Here is an 18574-nt window from a genome sequence, read left to right on the forward strand (position 1 = left end):
TTGAACATATGCAAGGCTGCATATCTTGAGCTGAGACGCATCAGCTCCATTCGCAAATATCTTTCAGTTGATGCCACTAAAACACTTATGTGTTCATTAGTACTTTCAAGACTAGACTCAATTCAGTCTGGTTCAACTCAATATCTACTCCAGAAACTTCAAAAAGTTCAAAACACAGCTGCTCAGATCATAGGGTACCATGGTCAGAGCACATCTCCCGCTGCTCTGTACCCTACACTGGCTATCCATTCGATCCAGAATCAAACACAAAATTTGTTCTCTGTGCTATGTTTCACAGATGGACTCTAGTCTAACATACCTATCCGACCTCACCCATGTGTACACACCAGCAAGATACTTACGCTCCTCTTCTGACAATCATATACTCATTATTCCCACTATGAAAACAAAGTCATATGGACAGCGTTCTTTTGCATACCAGGGCCCAGCAACGTGGAATGAATTGCCCACTGAACTTAAACACAAAGACACAGTGATCCCATTCAAGAATGCTCTCAAAACTCACTTATTTTGACTGCAAGAACAAACTTAAAGACCTAATAATGTTCCTACCTTAAATATTCTCAGCATTGTTTTTTTATGTTTTCTAATTTCAAAGTGTTTGTTTTTGTAATCATATCATTACATGTTTTTTATCTTATAGGTGTTGTCTAATGTTGTAAAGTGCTTAGAGCTTCTAAAGATTAGGCGCTATACAAAGTCTTCATTATTATTATTATTATTATTATTATTCAACCACTTACCTACCCCACCCCTTATAATTATTGATGTCCATCCCTTTCTTAATTTTTTCAGAAGTCTGTCAGTAACTTGTGGCTCTGTAAATGATGCAGTCTGTTTTTTGGGGATACTGTTGTGGCAAGTTATTGAGGGAGTGATGTATATGTTTCTACACTAGATTTGTCCTTTCGTGCAAACAGCATTTGTAACATCTGGGTAAATAATGGAAGAATCACATTGAAACCATTAAGTACTATCTAAAACATGTTTTTCAGAATTTAGAGGACACTAAGCCTGATCAGACTGTGTCCCCTGTTACAATCAATGCACATAATGGGGAGCTGGCATGTTTGGCCATCAACCAGTCTGGATCCATGCTAGCCACTGCATCTACCAAAGTAAGTCATTAATTAGACTGAAGTTTAATTCGGGAATATTAATCCTGTATGTGATGACTTCAGGCAGTTTGTGCTGGTTTTACTGTTACAAATTAAGTTTTTATTGTATTACATTGTATTACTTACCCACCTCCACCCCTTATTATTATTGATGTCCATCCCTTTCTCAATTTTTTCAGAAGTCTGTTAGTAACTTGTGGCTTTGCAAATGATGCAGTCTGTTTTTTTGGGACACTGTTGTGTGCAAGTTATTAATGAATAACCAATGAATTTGATATTTGCAACAGTAAAACAATCAGGGTCCCTCGTCACTTATAAATTGAGTTCATATGCAAGCTGCACAGACCCACATCTGCTGTTGCATAATGTTCCAGCAGATCTGGGTCTGTGCATTTGTTAAGAGTAAGAAGTAGAATAAACAGCATTGATCTGATCCACCAGTGTATTGTGCAATGGCAGATCTGGGTCAGTGTTGTCTGCAGTTGGAATTGACTTATAAGCAAGAATATATGGTATTAACATAAGTACAATACTTGTATTTCCATTCTAACACATTCTGCAGTAGGTCTAATATTTGTTACACATACACATATGATGGACATCTGCATCTAAAGGTATTGCTATTTTGAAATCTCCTGTATTTGTGAATATGGGGCATGCCCCTAAAATAGCAGTCGACAGGATAGCAACTTGTTTTGAAATCTCCTGTATTTCAGTTAGTTTATTTATTAGTAGCTATCAAATTTTGAGTTTGAGTGTGTACTCAGTTTGAAGAGTTTTGTGAATATGGGGCATGGTCCCTAAATGACCTTTCAGCAAAACAGCAGTTGACAGGATAGTGGACCAGTTAAATGGAGTACACTTCAGCCACATGGAGTGTATAGCATTACTTAATACCTGGCAACTTTGACATTTTTTGACTGGAAGTTTACCAGTTTAATCTTTTTTTGGTATGTTCCACATCCTACTATAAGACTTTCCATAATTCGGTTTTATCATTGTGATTTTTAACTATCCATAGACAAAGTTATCATAGTACAGTTAAACCTGTTATGAGAGATTGCCCCATCTGCCAACAGTAAAATGGTCTCTCAAGACAGGTAGTCTCTCAAAACAGGATTTTACTAAAAGAATAGTTTTCAAGGTCCAGTATCATAACTAAATAAATGAAAATAACCACAATCACTGTACATATATTCTATTCTTTATTAATAGTTCTTGCTAAAATAATCTATGCATTCATCTGAAAACAAATTATATAGCAATAAGCATATACTTCTATCATGAAAGATGAATCTCATTTACATTTGAAGATCAAATGTAGATGGATTAGCATATGAAATCGTTTTTCTTTATAACGCCCTAAATTTGTTTTACCAATGTTTAAACTGCTTTCTTGCAAGTGGTCTGCTCTTTTTCACTTCTTACAATAATTATTTTCTCCAGCGTTAAAATTTGTCTCTTTTTGGTCTGAGATTCTTCCATTGTTATTAAGCTACTTTGTGGTAACATCATTAGTGCTCAGATGAAATATCGACTGTAAAGATGGTTTTGACTAGACTTGGGAAAATATGAAAAATCTATACATAAATGTACAATGTATATGAAATAAAAAGAAACAATTTTTTCATCCAGAAACAGAATAATTTATTGAGAGACAGAAGTCAGCGGCTTGATTCATGGAAGACATAAAAGGATTAACTTTATACACAAAGTGTGTAACCCAGTCCCACCAACTTTAACAGACAACAACTTGAAAAAATAGCAACAAACATCACAAGCCTTTAACACTATCAATTGAATCCCAAAAACGATTCTCATTAGCTGGTTTAATAGACAAAGACTTTATTCACCCCAGTCAATACAAATTAACTCTAAAGACAAACATAATGCACGACCATTACCTCAACTTCGGCACTACAATAGCAATTTGCAACATGTAGATTAGCCTGGTTTATGGTCTGTAATATGTTGATATATTTTTGACTTGCTAAATTTACAAATCGGTAGCCTGACTCCTTTTTTTTTATAGTTTTGTTCATTTTATGTTTGCTTTTGATCAGAACAATCTTTACTAGTCAAAAATGATTACATAAAGGTATGTGGTGTCTGTCTCTGTTCTCATGATACAGTCATTCATAGGGCTGGAAGACTGGTCCCCTGCATTACTTTTACATATGGGCAGTATCTTCATAAGGCAGGGAACCAAGCTAAGTGCTGGAACAATCTACTTTTACTTCAGTCTGGTTTACAATAAAAAATATTAAACATTCAAGGCATACCTAAAAAATTCAGATCAGCCAGCCTGTTTTTTATTATTTTTTTAATTTTTTTTGTTTGTTTGTTTTAGAACGGTATGAGGTGTCATTGCTACAAGGAATAAATAAAAAGTTGGTGGAATTTATCCATGTTTTTGCAATTTGGTTTTTCAGAGCAGTGTCAAAATGCATACTTTGCCCAGACATCATGGTTGCTGGTTGCGTTCAGCAGGTATTTGCTCACAGAAGAGCATTTATATAAAAAAAATAATTGATCCATGCATTCCGATTGTGGTCATAAAAACAGGTGGTTGCCCATAGCAGAGGTTGCTCATATTAGGTTTTGCTGTATTGTGTAAAAGGCATTTGCTACATGTTGCAATCATTATTTTGTGACTTTGGACAATAACTTTGTGAATTTTTTTGTGGTTGTAGAGTTGAGCATTCTGACCTTGTGTTCCAGCATGGTATTGTGTGTTGTTATTGATGCATACTATTTGCATGTTTGCTTTTGTAAGCAACAAATGTTGATTATAGTGTTCTCATCCAATTCTAACAATGTTGGTATCCCTAATGTCCCAAGTATGCAGTGATAAAGTGTCTAAAGCTAATATTTATTTGCAAAGGAAGAAGGTATACCATATTTACTGTACATATTGGGAGACCAGAAATTAATTTTTAAAGTAATTTTTTGTGCACTGTATGTTCTGGGACAGATATTTCTTTTTGAGTGGTAAGTTTTGGGCACCTTTTCAATCATAATATGAATGCTTAGCTAGTAAAATGATTAATAAAGGTATCAGTTGTAGGATTTAAAAATGAAATAATTCAAAACTTGTATGTCCCAAACTGCAGCCAAACTTCAATTTTATTGAAACTGATAAAATAAAAAAATGGTTAGTGTTTTTCACACCTTTCTTCCTAACGAAATTTTTAAAATCTGGATGCAGTAGTACAATATTAGAACCTCAAAAAGTTTTGCAGTATTTACAAAATACTTTAACCTCAAATATTGTTTTATGTTTTCATGCCACTATTCCCATCAAGAAATGCACATAGACTGCGGTACGCACTGCATTTATATGTTTCATTATGGTATTAAATTCACAATTAGATTATCTACTTTTATTTGGATCTTAATAATTTAAAATACTAAATTAAATATTACTTGCCACAGAGTGAAGTGTCTATCAATATTGTTTACCCTCTGGTGTTTACTTGTAAGTATATTGCTTCTATTTTTGTTCAAGTCCAGACAACTTGTATTTCTATTATATTTTATGTTTTGCTGTTCACTGTGTTGGATGCAGTACAAATTCTGATTTGATTTATACTTGCCTTCTTTGTCTAATTCCCATGTAATATTTCCTTAATTATTTGCCCTTAGTTTGTAGTGCCAACACTTGGTTTGTTTTCCCAACTCGTGTGAATCTGATACTAGCTCAATGCCAAGTAGTTCTATATTCAGTTAACAGTTTATTTAAACTTTCTGTGATCATGCCAAACAATTGAAAGTTATTCAGTTCTGGCATATGCTTTAAATTAATAGATTTCACAGGATTTATGCCCAAAGTGTAACGTACAGAGCCCCACCTGATCCATTGTTTCAGTCTGATGAAAAAAGAAACCAAGGCCAGCTTCCATAGGGTCAGCTTACTTTGTACATATAAAAAAAAATCAGCATACTAAAAATAATCCAAAGTCAGCTTCCAGAGTTGGCTTGCTGTAAATAAAATAACCTTTGTACTGAAAGCCTCTAAGTTGAAACAACAGGTTTATTTCTGTCTACCAGGTGTGTTTATTCACCGCTCAAGCTTTTGCTGTTTGCCACAAATCATCATAATTGTTACAAACTGGAATTGATGTCTGCCGGGTACAATAGCATACACAGGATTGTTTTTAAGAATGCTTTTGTAACCTGTTCTAGCAAAATTAGTCATTGGCACTCACTGTGAATATATTTAATAATAATTTTTTTTGTGAAATGTTGTTATATTTTTAACCTGGATTATTTTGCACCATACACCATGCCATGTATGAAATGCTGGTACCCTGAAGCAATCTTTATTTCTCTCTCTCTCTTTTGTTTGCGATTTTGTTGAGTCCAGTTTTTACTTTGGTAACATGTTGAAACCCTTGAGGAGAACCAAGCACAATTCATTATACATCTTCCATCAATAAACAAAGTGTCAATTCTTTTACTCAGCGTAAGCAGTACACACCATGGATGTGTATGCTACATGACAGGACTATTGCTGATAGTAGATATGTTTCGTTTTTTTTGCAAATTAATTGCTTATGAAGAACAAAAACTAAAAATAAATAACTACAGTACAAGGTTTTTTTCTTTCAGTGTGTTATCAAAAAAGCATTCTATTTAACTACTTTACTGTAACATGTGGAGGTGGGGAATGGCAAATTCAGCACAGTTTAGTTCATGTCCTTAAGTTTTGGGATATAGGATTTAGGTAACAAAAATTTTACCATATGTTATGGGACAGGAAAAAATCATTTATTTTTTCTTGTCTCAAGATGTGTTGTAAATAATGGTAAGTACTAATTCAACTAGATGAAGACATTATTTAGTACAAAAGATGGACCCATGTTTAAGAGAGACAAAACAAACTACTGTCACAGTCTGAGACTTCTCGAGGATTGGTGGTTCTTTCTGGGCATTTCCCGGGGTTCTTCCTCCACCATTAATACTGGCCACCATGTATAGCCTATCGTGTGCTGAAAATATGGCGTTAAACCCTACAACAACAGTCTGAGAGGCCCTTAGACCCACATCATCATCTTTGAAGTATGTTTCATTTATTATTATTATTTTTATTCTACAGTATTGTTTTGTTTTAATATTATTCATCATGGTAGGTTGAAATTATCTGAACTGTGATTATTTTTGTCACAGCTTTATTAAAATACAGTACTTAATATTGATTATCTGTAAATCTATAAGGTTGCAAAACTTTCGTTTGCCTGCCTCCTCACTGCTTTGGCAATCAGCAGGCAAAATCAGGGAATACATTTCCTATTAGTGGACCAATCTACATGTAGTTGTGACAAGATGAATCAATATCACTCATGAAGCCCCCTGCTTTCGTCTCCAAGAACAGGCTACCATTCATGGGTAATCAGACACATGTATTGGTAATAATTCCTGTCTACTGTGGACATTTCATATCAAGGTCACTGACAGTTGGTATTTCAGGAAGACCAAGCTGTTGCATCCAGGGTGATCATGCCTCATAATGCCATCAAAAGAGGGGAAGGATGATATATCAACACAGACACTTTCATCCTGAATAAAGTGGGCTATCTGTTCTGCATAATGGACTAATCCCACACCAGTGAATTTGCCTTACATATCAGCTTACAAAGTTTGGACATTTACCACAAACATTGCATATGAGTGAAACTGTTCTCTAACTGTAATTATCCATGCCATGGGATGGAGATCCGAATACACTTCTCAAGTTTTTATCAGAGATCTTACATCCTAAAAGGCTCAATTCAGTCTGGAGGAATCTTTACCTGTGGTGCAAAAGGTAACCTTTTCAGGTTGTCTGACAGCTTGATAAAGATGCAGCTTCATGATTCTGTTACATTTACAGAAGGGAAAGTTGTTCCCTTCAGAAGCCACTCCCAGATATATGGTGTCTATTTTCTAGTCAGGTTATCTAGCTGTCTCATGGTCTCTCCAGGCTAATGGGATGTATCTCCCTCCACTCTTACATCTTTTTCTAAGGAGGTATTATGATTGGGTTATGTATTTTAGGAAGAACTGTGTTTGAAGAAGAAACCAATTTTTTCTGTTAAATATGTTTCTTAGATAATATTTACCCAGTCATAATATGATTACACCCTCCCAGCCTCCTCACAGTTACATCCATAGAGCATGCCTTGTGCTCCAGTAGTAACTGACAAATTCATGTAATTTGGCACCAATCCTGGCATCAAGGAGAGATCACTCAGTCTAACTGCCACTTAGGCAGGCAGGTAACTAATAGCTTTAAGCTAAAAAGCTGTAACCTAGAAGGGCTGGATTTTTCAAGGTAGTATTAGTTCTCCTAAGGGAATATAATTATGTAAATATTATTATAGAAAGATATTTTACTTGAAAAAAATTGGTTTGCACACAATACATTCCTGCATTGTGGGCAGGTATTCAGCTGCTCTCTTTTTTAGCATGGTTACTTTGGCACTAGATTGATAATTTGTATTTTGTTGTGTGTCTTCCAGTTTCCCCTGTTGACAAGCAAACAAACTTTTAAAATCAAACTCATGCAAGCCTGTGCCATTTTATATTCATATATGTTGCTATTTTAGTTTGATCCCAGGTGAAGTGCAATTGATTGAGACTGGTAAATTACAATAATGCATCATGGGAATGCCCAACAGTGTACTGTAGCCATAAACTCACAAAATTAGGGATTAAATTCCAGTGTGAAGTACACAGTTTGTGTGCCTGCAGTTTAATGGGTTCTGTGGATGCTGTTATTTATATGTGGTTCACATACCAATATACATAATGGAAACACTGAAGTCAATAATTTTGGGTTCTTATATTCTGACTTTTTTTGTCTTTCTTGTTGTTCAGAGTTGAACAATGGTAACAAAGTGCAAGAGGTCTAAGACTAGTGAAGACATGTCTGGCATGCACTAAATGCACATCAGTTTCATCATGCAGTGTTGTGCCTCATGGGGTTCATGGTGCTGGGAAAAAGTCTAAAGAGCTAAGACGGCTGTGGTAAATGCTCAACAGAGTGTGATGCACTAAGCCTGCATCCCAAGATGTCATCACTTGTAAAAGTAATGGGGGACACCATGATTGCCCCCTCTCATCCCCAATCTAAAATGATGCAGGCAATATCAACAAAAGCTGTAACATTTGGGCAGCTAGAAACATGATCAAGAGATGGAGAGTTGAGAAATCAGCCCCACTTGTATCCCAGTAGTTGCATGAATCACAGATGTATTGAATGGTTCAGAAAGCTACAACACAGTTGCTGACCTAAGGTGATTTTATTTTGTCCCTCCATCCATTGCACAGTTCTAATGATGGCTTAGAGATAATGGGAGGGTGTCCTCCCTTTCTTTGGCGGATCAGTGGGTGTAAGTATCCCCACATGTCTGAGCTTGTCCTTAGGACCTATTGGTTATTTGTTGGATTATATACACAAAACAGACCTGTGCTCTTGCTGGTGACCATCCCATCCAGTAAGGGGTTGTCCATAAAGGACGTCCGCAAAGATGGGGGGAGGGGGGGTGTTCTGATGCAGACAAGGTTGGGATCGGTTGTAGAGGACCTTGCAGACATCCGCAAACTAGTATTTTTTGTTATGATATTCTGTGTTGAACAGCTGCTTTAGGCCTACTGTGTGTATTCCAGTATGTTTTGCGGACATCCTTAATGCAAAATGCATACCAAATTTGACCGATTGATGAAAATAAAATATTGCAATGCTTACCATTTGAAAAGAGGCAATTGTCACCAGACTATTCTGTTCATACTAATATTAATTTTGGACACACCAGATACCACCCACATGTTTTCATAACTCCCAAAGGTTGGCCTGTTCTGCACACAGCTTTGAAAAGATGTAATGTTTATCTATCCGGCTATAGAAACAAAACTTTTGACTGTTTCTTTCAGCACTTCAGTCGAGTAATTAGGTCAGGTTTAGAGCTAGTTTTACAAAATTCAACGTAACAATGCCAATAAATGGCAAGACCTATTTAGCAAACTAAACCGATCCTGTAAAAAAATTAGTAAAGTTCAACATTTTAAAAAAAAAAAGCTAATATGTGGAAGAGAAACAACAATGAATAGGATGTAATGTGTTTACAATGTCTTGTTTATGGGGAAAAATGACTAAAGAATTTAGAAACAAACTATATGCCCTGGAATTTCGTACATGATTTTGTACGTGTGGGACAACTTCTTGCAAAATGGGAAACTTTGATTAAGATGCAGAATTTGTTAAGGTTTACATTTCCATCTGTTAAATAATGAATTTATTTGTATGATTCTAAAAGATGCATAGTAAATCAGATTTTCTGGGTTACAGGTTCAAGAAGGTCATAAAGTGGGTCTACATGTTGACATTTAGAAATCACATTTTCATGTACATTTCGAGTCTATATGTGGGATATTTTTGTACACTTTATGAATATCACTGTCCTTATTAAAGTACGATCGTTCTTTCTTGATACAAAATGGATTTTTGAACCAAAATAACACGTGATCCAATGTTTACAGCAATGATGTATCATTATGCAGAATTACCCGACACGCAGAAATGACTGACATGATGGGTATATATGAATGGGTTGGCCTTGAAGCAGGCGGCAGGCTGCAGTAGCCATCACTACACTGCTGCTATGCACAGTACATCTGAAAGCATCAACTCCAGCTGCCTTCCACACACGTGGGTTAATCAGTGACATAGGCAAACATACTGTTTAATAGAGTTTTTAATATCTATATTTTTCCAGTTAATACTACATATTATTTATGAATTTTGTTATGTATATCTGATTTAATTCATACTTATTTTAATTTAATTGTTTGTCAGTTTTAAATTTTTTATTCTATTATATGCTATTATAATGTAAATTTATTCACTGGAGATGATATTTTTTCCAGAAAATTGGTTGACCTTAATCATTCTTTCATAAACACCAGGTGTTGACCTGGATCCTGACCTTGGTTCAAGATTAGTAGCAGCCACGTGAATAAGTTCTGTTTTTATTTTAAAATGATTGGTTGTTGTCAAGGTCATGATGGGACTACATGGTTTAAGAAGTAAACAATTTTTAAAAATTTTATTCTCAGAGTAAAATCATTGGTCTGATCAAGGCCATATTCTGTGTACATGATTTTTGTTATATGTAAACACGATCACGTGCCCCCCTAGGCAACAAAAAGGTGCAGCTGGAGAAAAAGTTAAAATGTCTGGCAGCTGAATGAGCATGCAAACAGAACTCCAGGCTTGACTTTAAGAGAAAGCTGACTAAAGTTATGGAAGAACATCCAGTCATTGGTCAGCGACTCAAAAAAGTTCTGTCTGCAGAAAGTAGGAAGGTCCCTCTTAGAAGATGACCAACCACAGTTGCTAAAGAGAGTTGTGGACATTGTATCATGTGGAGCAGCTGCTGATCAGCGGCGATGATCTGAGAAGCTTAGTAGCTGCAAAACGTTGGATGATTTGCATGAAGCCCTAGTCCAATATGGTTTCATCATCAGTCAAGCAGGAACATATCTACGTCTACTTCCACGTAATTTGGTGATGACTGAAGGTAAGCATCACATGACCACAGTGCCTGTCAAGCTGCTTAAGGCAGCAAACAGTGAAAGGCACAATCACGTGGATGATCATTTTGCAGCAGCTACAATCTGCTACTTGAAAGATCTGGCTGTCGCTATGGGAGAACAGTGTTTTTTTCTTGAGCCAAGACGACAAGGCATGTGTCCCACTAGGATTACCAGCAGCAAATAAGCAGGCACCCATTCTGATGCACATGGAGTATCATGTGCAGCTGCCAGATCACGACTGGGTTATTGCTGAACACCACAAACTGATCCCATCAGTCTATGCTGCATATGTTATAAAACCAGGGGCTGTATCATATTCAGGGCCAACTGCTATCTTCATTCGCAATGGGAAGCATGACACTGGCACAGCAATGACACACGCTGCTGATTTTGAAGAACTCAAACAACTTCCTGCTTTTCAGCCTGTTATGTGTATTAATAGATCAGTGAAGCCGATTGTGGTCATAACAGCAGATGGCGGTCCGGATGGTGGCCTAGTGGTTAGAGCATCCGCCTCAGATGCAGAAGGTCGTTGGTTTGATCCCCGGTCGAGTCATACCAAAGACTTAAAAAATGGTACTAACAGCTGCCTCGCTTGGCGCTCAGCATTAAGAGGTTAGTGTTAGGACTGGTTGTCCTGGTGTCAGGATAATGTGACTGGGTGGGACATCATGCTACATGTCTGTGGCATGATGCCCCAGTGCTAGACATCACTATAAACTGTCACACTGCAGACATTGTAGTGATATGACTGAAAAATTGTTAAAGCTACGTTATAAACAAAAAATCCACACTACAGCACAGATAAAGGGATAACCTATGCACCAGTTGGCAGCAACAGTGGAACGTTTGGATCGCTTTAGCAACGACTGGCTCTTTTACATCTGCAGCCTTCACATGACTTCCTGAGGATGCCATTTGATTTCTACTGTCCGTGGGTGACTGCTGATCCTGAGAAGCGTGTTTGTAATCAGTGTGACCTGTACTTTCCATCTCGGGGCCCCAAGTGGCCAAATGGTCTAAAGCGCTTTCTGTTACGGATCACTGCCATCTCACCTCTGTCTGCAAAGGTTCGAGTCTTGGATTTGGCCAGTGTGGGTATGTAAGAAAGCTTGCCAGTAGCTTCTCGAGGGTTGGTGGTTCTTTACGGGTTTTTCCCAGGTTCTTCCTCCACCATTAATACTGGCCGCCATGTATAGCCTATCATTTGCTGAAAAATGGCATTAAACCCTACAACAACGACAACTTTCCATCTCAGGCTGCAAAGCACAATCATGCCTGTATTCACAGGCATGCAGCAGTAAGCACACAAGCTGAAGTGGCAGATTTAGGCACTGTGGAGCCTGAATCTGTTAGCGCTATTCTGTCAACTGCATCATCAACTTCTGCAACTGAAAGTAGTGATGATGGTCTGCCAGTTGTTCGCAACTTATTTGACTGGTTACAGTCTGCGTTTGTTGAAGTGGAGTAAGACATTGACAGTCTACTGAATTTAGGTTTCTGTGAGATGAGAACTTTAGTTGTATGTTCTAAATAGTGACTTTTTAAAGAAAGAACTTTCTGTTTAATTTTTTCTTTGTTTTGAGCTACATGTTGTGATGAGATCAGTGAGCATTGTATTTTGAGAGCACCAGCTATTACACTGCCAGACCATAGAGCAGTGTATAATGCTAGATGTGGATGTTCGCAGCCGGGGGGGGGGTAAGCCACATGTGGACAAAAGCGGACAGGGGGAGTGGGGGTAGGAAAACAGGTATTATCTGCAGATGTCCTTTATGGACAACCCCTAATACAGCTGGCTATACTAGGTATTCAGAGTTATACAGGGATGTAGTCAGCCAATCCATTTGTTTTGCTGTACCATTCAGGTTTATTACAAAGCCAGCTGTCCATCAACACACTTTCTGGCCATCCAGGCTGTCAAGGCAAGCCATGATACTTGCACAGAAGCCAAACATGTGGATCAATTTTTAATGGTGCATCCATTGGGGAGATGCATTGCCAATCAAAGACAGTGGCAATACCACATTAATACTTAGGGTATGGTTTATGGAGACATTGATCTATTACCAGAAGAGGACAACACCTACAGTTAGTTCATGGATAAACTTGTTGACTTTTCAGATCTTGGAAAATGAAGATGATCTCACCTCCTTCTGTCTGCTGCCACAGTCATCAAAGATAAAGATTAAATAATGCCTGTCAGAAAAGATTTGGGACCCAGTCATCTTCAAGGTTTTCTTCTCTGAAAGCCAGCTACCAGCATCTTTCTCATCATATTGGTATTAGATGCAATTATCATTTTCAATGAGCTTTGTACCTTAGCATGATGACCATTCTGTTTTATAAGGTTGATAGGAATGTATTCCAGGCTAGTTATAAACTGGGGGAATTAGGGCCATAATTCATCCATGCTAGAGTTGGCATCCCTAGCAATTTTTTGACTTTCAAAAAAATATGTCAGTGACCATGATCCAGTTTGCCATGGTTATTAACAGGATTTCACACCACAGCCAATTTAGCCCTAGTGCAATGAGACACTTGTTTCTGTATCATTTGCACTGAAGCCTTTTTACTCCTTGGCTCTCTTCTGTATACCTTTCAGTACACTATTATTGTTCTGTGGTAGATTAGAGGAGGTGTGGAAGCAGGCAGCACAAGAACTGCCTATCCTATATGCCTTGCTGCCGACACCCACTTTTAGGCTGGACCAGTTCCAACCACAACAATGATGGAATGATTGGGAGCAAAAAGATCATAGGCTGAACAAGATCACTTTGACCTCAGTTGAATTTCAGGCAGCAACAGGACCCTCAGTTAAGGATGCAATTTAATGGATAGGAAGCAAGGTTTCTCATTGCCCAACCCTTCCAACAATTGCTGATGACTTCTCACCCATCTCGCCTGACTGCCATCTGAGTTCATGCTGAGGGACATTAAACACCTTTCTTTCCAGCAGTCTTGGATCAACCTATTTTTGAAAAAAGAAATGGCCAAGGCTTGGGGTTTCAGATTTCATTTATTCAACCCCCTCCTCTTATGATGGACACACTGACTGAACTGGAAAGGCAGAAATCAGGTCATTATTCAATAAGTGGGTGGTGGAGAGAGTACGCAGACCAAGCTCTCCAGGGTTTTTCACTAGGCTGTTTCTAGTGCCCAATGCCAGTGGGAAGCACAAGCCAGTTATAAAACTCATTCAGCTCAAAAGTACATGGTCAAGCCAAAGTTCAAAATGGAGACGGCACATCAGTCAGGCTTTCCATCAAAAGGGACAAATTTGTTGTTTGTTTAGATCTAACCTTTCTACATTTTCATGTCCCCGTACACCCAGGTAATGCAAGTTCCAATTCCAAGGAAAGATATACCACTTTTGTGCACTCCAAACTTCAGAACTTAGGTGTTCACAAATATCATCAACTATGTTGATTTGATTTCCAACGGGGAGTGGATTGCAGCACAAGATTTTCAACAACATCTCAGTCTGCTCGATTTGGAAGCAGATTTGATCCATCCTGGCCATTTTTTGATGCACTCATTGCAGATGATCCTGCTATCTCAGGTTCACCCTTTTCTAGTCTTCTTGATCAGCAACTTATGATCTTGGCCAAAGTGGTATTATTCCTGCATTATAATGGAACCAAGCAGTGACTCACAGCAGGAAATCCTCTGGAAAATTCCCAACTAGAAGTTACACTCTGCACAGATGCCACCAGTTTGCACATTAGGGGATCACACTTCATACCTATCTTCACCATGGTCGGTGGCAAGTATGAATCAGAGGAATTATCTCTTCACATAAACCTTCTAGAAATGAAAGCCATATTAGCCACATTTCATTTCAGCAAGGGTCAGCTTAAGGAGACAGCATGGTGGTGGTGGTCTACTTCCTCAAATGAAGGGACCAAAACTAACCAACCTATGTATTCAGGTGTGTGACTTTCTGCATTAGTGCTCCCAGCTACAGATAACGGTACAGATCAGACATATCAGCAGGAGGCCAAATGTCCTAGCTGACCTGTGGTCAAGAAGGGGCCACACCCTTCACACTGAGTGGTCCATCCATCTGTCAGTCTTTCATCTGATTTGTTTACTTTGGGGGCATCTGATGGTAGACCTTTTTTTTGACAAGGTTGAACCACAAACTGCCCACCTTTGTCTCTCCAGTCCAAGACCAAAAAGCCTGGGAAATGGATTCAGTTCCAGTTAGCTGGGAGGGATTTTGGGCCTATGCCTACCTTCCCCAATTGGTTCTAGTACTAAAGATAATACAGAAAATAAGTAGTGGAAAGTGATTCTAATAGACCCTCTTAAGTGGGACAAGTTGTAGGGTTTAATGCCATTTTCCAGCACAAGATAGGCTATACATGGCAGCCAGTATAAATGGTGGAGGAAGAACCTGGGAAAACCCTGGAAAGAACCACCGACCCACAAGAAGCTACTGGCAGGCTTTCTTACATACCCACATTGGCCAAACCCGAGACTAGAACCCACGCAGACAGAGGTGAGATGGCAATGATCCATAATGGTGAGTGCTTTAGACCACTTGGCCACTCAGGGCCCCCGGGACAAGTTGACTCTTATGAGAAGAACCTTGTATCAAATGGAATTTCAACCTTCTGTCATAGAGAGAATTTCAGTTGAATGAGAAGACCCTCCACTTTGATGGCTTTTGAGAGAAAGTGATGGATTTTCAGAGACTGGTACATTCTTGTGTCAAAAGGAATTTCAACCTTCTGTCTTACAGAGAATCTGTTGAATGAGAATTCCCTCCACTTTGAAGGCTCTTGAGGGAAAGTGGTGGGTTTTCAGGGGCTGGTACAACATTAACAACATCACACTGTTGAGTGCCTCAATACTACCACAGGCAAAACTTTTTTTCTCTTGCTTTTAGAGGAGACAATGTTAGCCCCTCATACAATCAAGGCTACTGCTTCATGATCTGCATCACATTCAGGATTTATGGTAGAGGTGTTTTGGGGCAAAAAGAAGGATCAGTCAGATGATTATGACCTGAAGAGGCCAAAGTCTTTTGCCCTGTTTCCTAAATGGAATAGGTCCTGTACCTAGGACCTTGCTGAAGCTGGGTTTTTTTAAATACAAAATGTGTTTTATGATAGCCCTGGTTTTGGCATGCAGGGTATGGGAGTTGCAGGCCCTATTGTATTTAATGAAGAAAGTAAATTTTGTAGTCAGTTATGTTTCTTTGAGAATACTGGATCACGTTACTATTAAACCTTCCACCAATACCCACAAAATACAAGCATCCTTGTTGACATTTCTCAAACTTAAACTGGTACACGAAGGAAGATAATTAGTAAGGTTTTTTTTCCTTTATCTGTGTTATAATAAAAAATTTCTTTCATAATTACTATTTACAGCAATCTGATTTGCCAGGCCCATTTGAATTTTTTTGTTCATACCTATATGAACTCAATTTTTTTCTAAGCCACACCCACCTGCACTACTTTTCTGTACATATATTCAATGAATGAGGACTAAATTTAGAATATAGGATCACTCAAACTCAGACTTCATACACAAGATTTTAATTATGAACCAAATACTGGACCATTTTTCAAATAAATGAGATACCTTTGATAATGCTGCAAGTAAAATACACTTTAAATGAATAAATAAACATCTTCTGCTTACATATCTGGATGTGAAGACATGATAATACCATGCAAAATTCATCTGTGTGTATGTATAAACGTATGATATGAAATCTTTATATAGGGTTTGACACTAACACATGTCCGCTGGCCCTTGGCCACCTGAATTTCAGAAGGACCACCACTTTCCTAAAGCTGGTTGGCCCATCGGGCTTGCTATTTTAAATTTTGGATATTAAAAATAGATCTATCCCATGTTAATGGATTGTATACATCTTTCTTTTAATTATACACTTGTCAACATGACAAAAACGAAATCGACATGAAGTTAAAACTAAACTAACAAATTAAGAGTCAGTCTTTAAATATTCATAGGAAAGATGGAATTTTAGTCTCTCTGGAATTGCTATATTTGGGAGGTAGTAAAGTTTATTTCCTAACATTAATATGATAAGCTTACAGAAAAATAATTTACTTAAAAATTTACTTTTTGTACATCTAAGTTTAGCATGTTTAGTGCCTGCATGAGAACAATTAAAGATGGGGAGGACTTATATAATGTGACTTTCATAGTACCTTTGTTTACATTATGATGATTTCTAAAAAGCTGTTCCAAATTGCCCATCAGTCATACACTGGTTTAGATCTGCAGTTAGGTCTTTATAATGTCCATTGTTGGCTGCAAGTCAAGCAACTTGAGTGAATGCATCTTGGTGGGTACAACACCTTTTGTTTTTATAAAGAATGTGGAAGGGCATTCTAGTTCTTTGAACCCATTTCTGGTTCAAAGAAAACAATTTTTGTTTTAAAAGAAAGATTTATTAAGATAAATATACTAATAAATATTTTATATTTGTGTTGATATTGTATGTATTGTTTACAGGGCACTTTAATTCGAGTATTTGATGTGAACACTAAGAAATTGATTGTAGAACTGAGGCGTGGAGCAGACCCAGCAACTTTGTACTGGTAATTAGCTTCCTCTTTGTAACCAGCAAACAATGTTTTCACTGGTATACAAAATTCTGCCTTCTTTTTGTAGAGTCAAAAATAAGCAGATTTGTCACATGATGAGTTTATGTATGGCTTCTTAAAAAGGCCCTATACATCCAGAGAGTTTCTGAGACACAAGCAATCTTACCCTTTTAATCTGTGATGCAGTCCCCCTGATAGCCATGCAGGGGATACCTCTGTTTTACTGACTCAGGCAGTCACTCATTTAGGCCATAATCTTATTTTGATCCCCAAGTAAAATTATTGACCAAAAATAATGCTTGTTGTCATCTATATACTTAGCTCAGCTCGGCTGTTATTATTGCACTGTGTATGTATGTCTGTCTGTATGCATGCATGCATGTATGTATGTTGTGGGGTGGATGTTTAGTTCCATGATGAAATACTCGCTCTTGTTGTGGATGCTGGTGAGTCATCTACAGATCATAGACCAGAGGATCTTTTGTGATGACCTTTCAGCTGTTTATGACCTTTCACCTGTTGTCCAACTGGCATCTGTTAGCATAATTTGCTATCACTACTTCTAAACTACTGGAAGGATTGCTTTGAAATGTTACAAACATATCCACCCAAAGTTTAAGTGTCCTGAATGAAAATACCAGTAGTGACCATTGGATATCCAGTGTGGTTACCATGGTGGCCATCTTGAAAAATCATTTGATATGAAATTTCCACTAAAAGACTTATCATGATATCTAGTTGGTAAGTATTGCTGCCAGTCAGGCCTCTGGAAAATCTTGTTATCACTACTCCTTCTGCATGACTGGTCATATCAACATGAGGTTTTCACTGAAAGACAGGTTATAATGTCTAGATTATTGTAAGTGATAAAGGTACGTGGGTCGGTGGTTCTTTCCGGGGTTTTCCGGGTTCTTCCTCCACCATTAATACTGGCCGCCATGTATAGCCTATCGTGCTGAAAAATGGCGTTAAACCCCACAATAACAATAACAATAACGATAAAGGTACTGATCAGACTTCCAAAATGAATATGATCACCATGGTGGCCATCTTGAAAACCTTGTTATTACTACTCATCCTTAATGGTTAAGTCATGAAAAGAGTTCATATGATGTCTTGTTGGGCCTAAATGAAAATGGTGCCAATCTGACCTCCAGTGTGGCCACCATGAAAACTTTGTATTGCTACATCTTCTGAACTGATTTGTCTTTCCAGCATAATATTTATTAGGATGCTGGTATGTCTTAAATGAAATGATGCTGCTTTACA

General features: G+C 37.8%; 1 protein-coding gene across 1 annotated transcript in view; it reads left to right on the forward strand.

Moving 5' to 3' along the window:
• The window catches only part of LOC149771973 (WD repeat domain phosphoinositide-interacting protein 4-like), an 82708-nt gene that overhangs the window by 45144 nt on the left and 18990 nt on the right, over window positions 1-18574 (forward strand). Inside the window, exons 8-9 of the mRNA XM_089948005.1 lie at window positions 1017-1139; window positions 17214-17299. Of these exons, the coding sequence (XP_089804131.1) occupies window positions 1017-1139; window positions 17214-17299 (209 nt within the window). The remainder of the gene's footprint in view (window positions 1-1016; window positions 1140-17213; window positions 17300-18574) is intronic.

This window comes from Sinohyriopsis cumingii, unplaced genomic scaffold, assembly GCF_028554795.1.
Source record: "Sinohyriopsis cumingii isolate HCF-2022 unplaced genomic scaffold, ASM2855479v2 utg001542l, whole genome shotgun sequence".
In the NCBI taxonomy this organism is placed as follows: Eukaryota; Metazoa; Mollusca; class Bivalvia; order Unionida; family Unionidae; genus Sinohyriopsis; species Sinohyriopsis cumingii.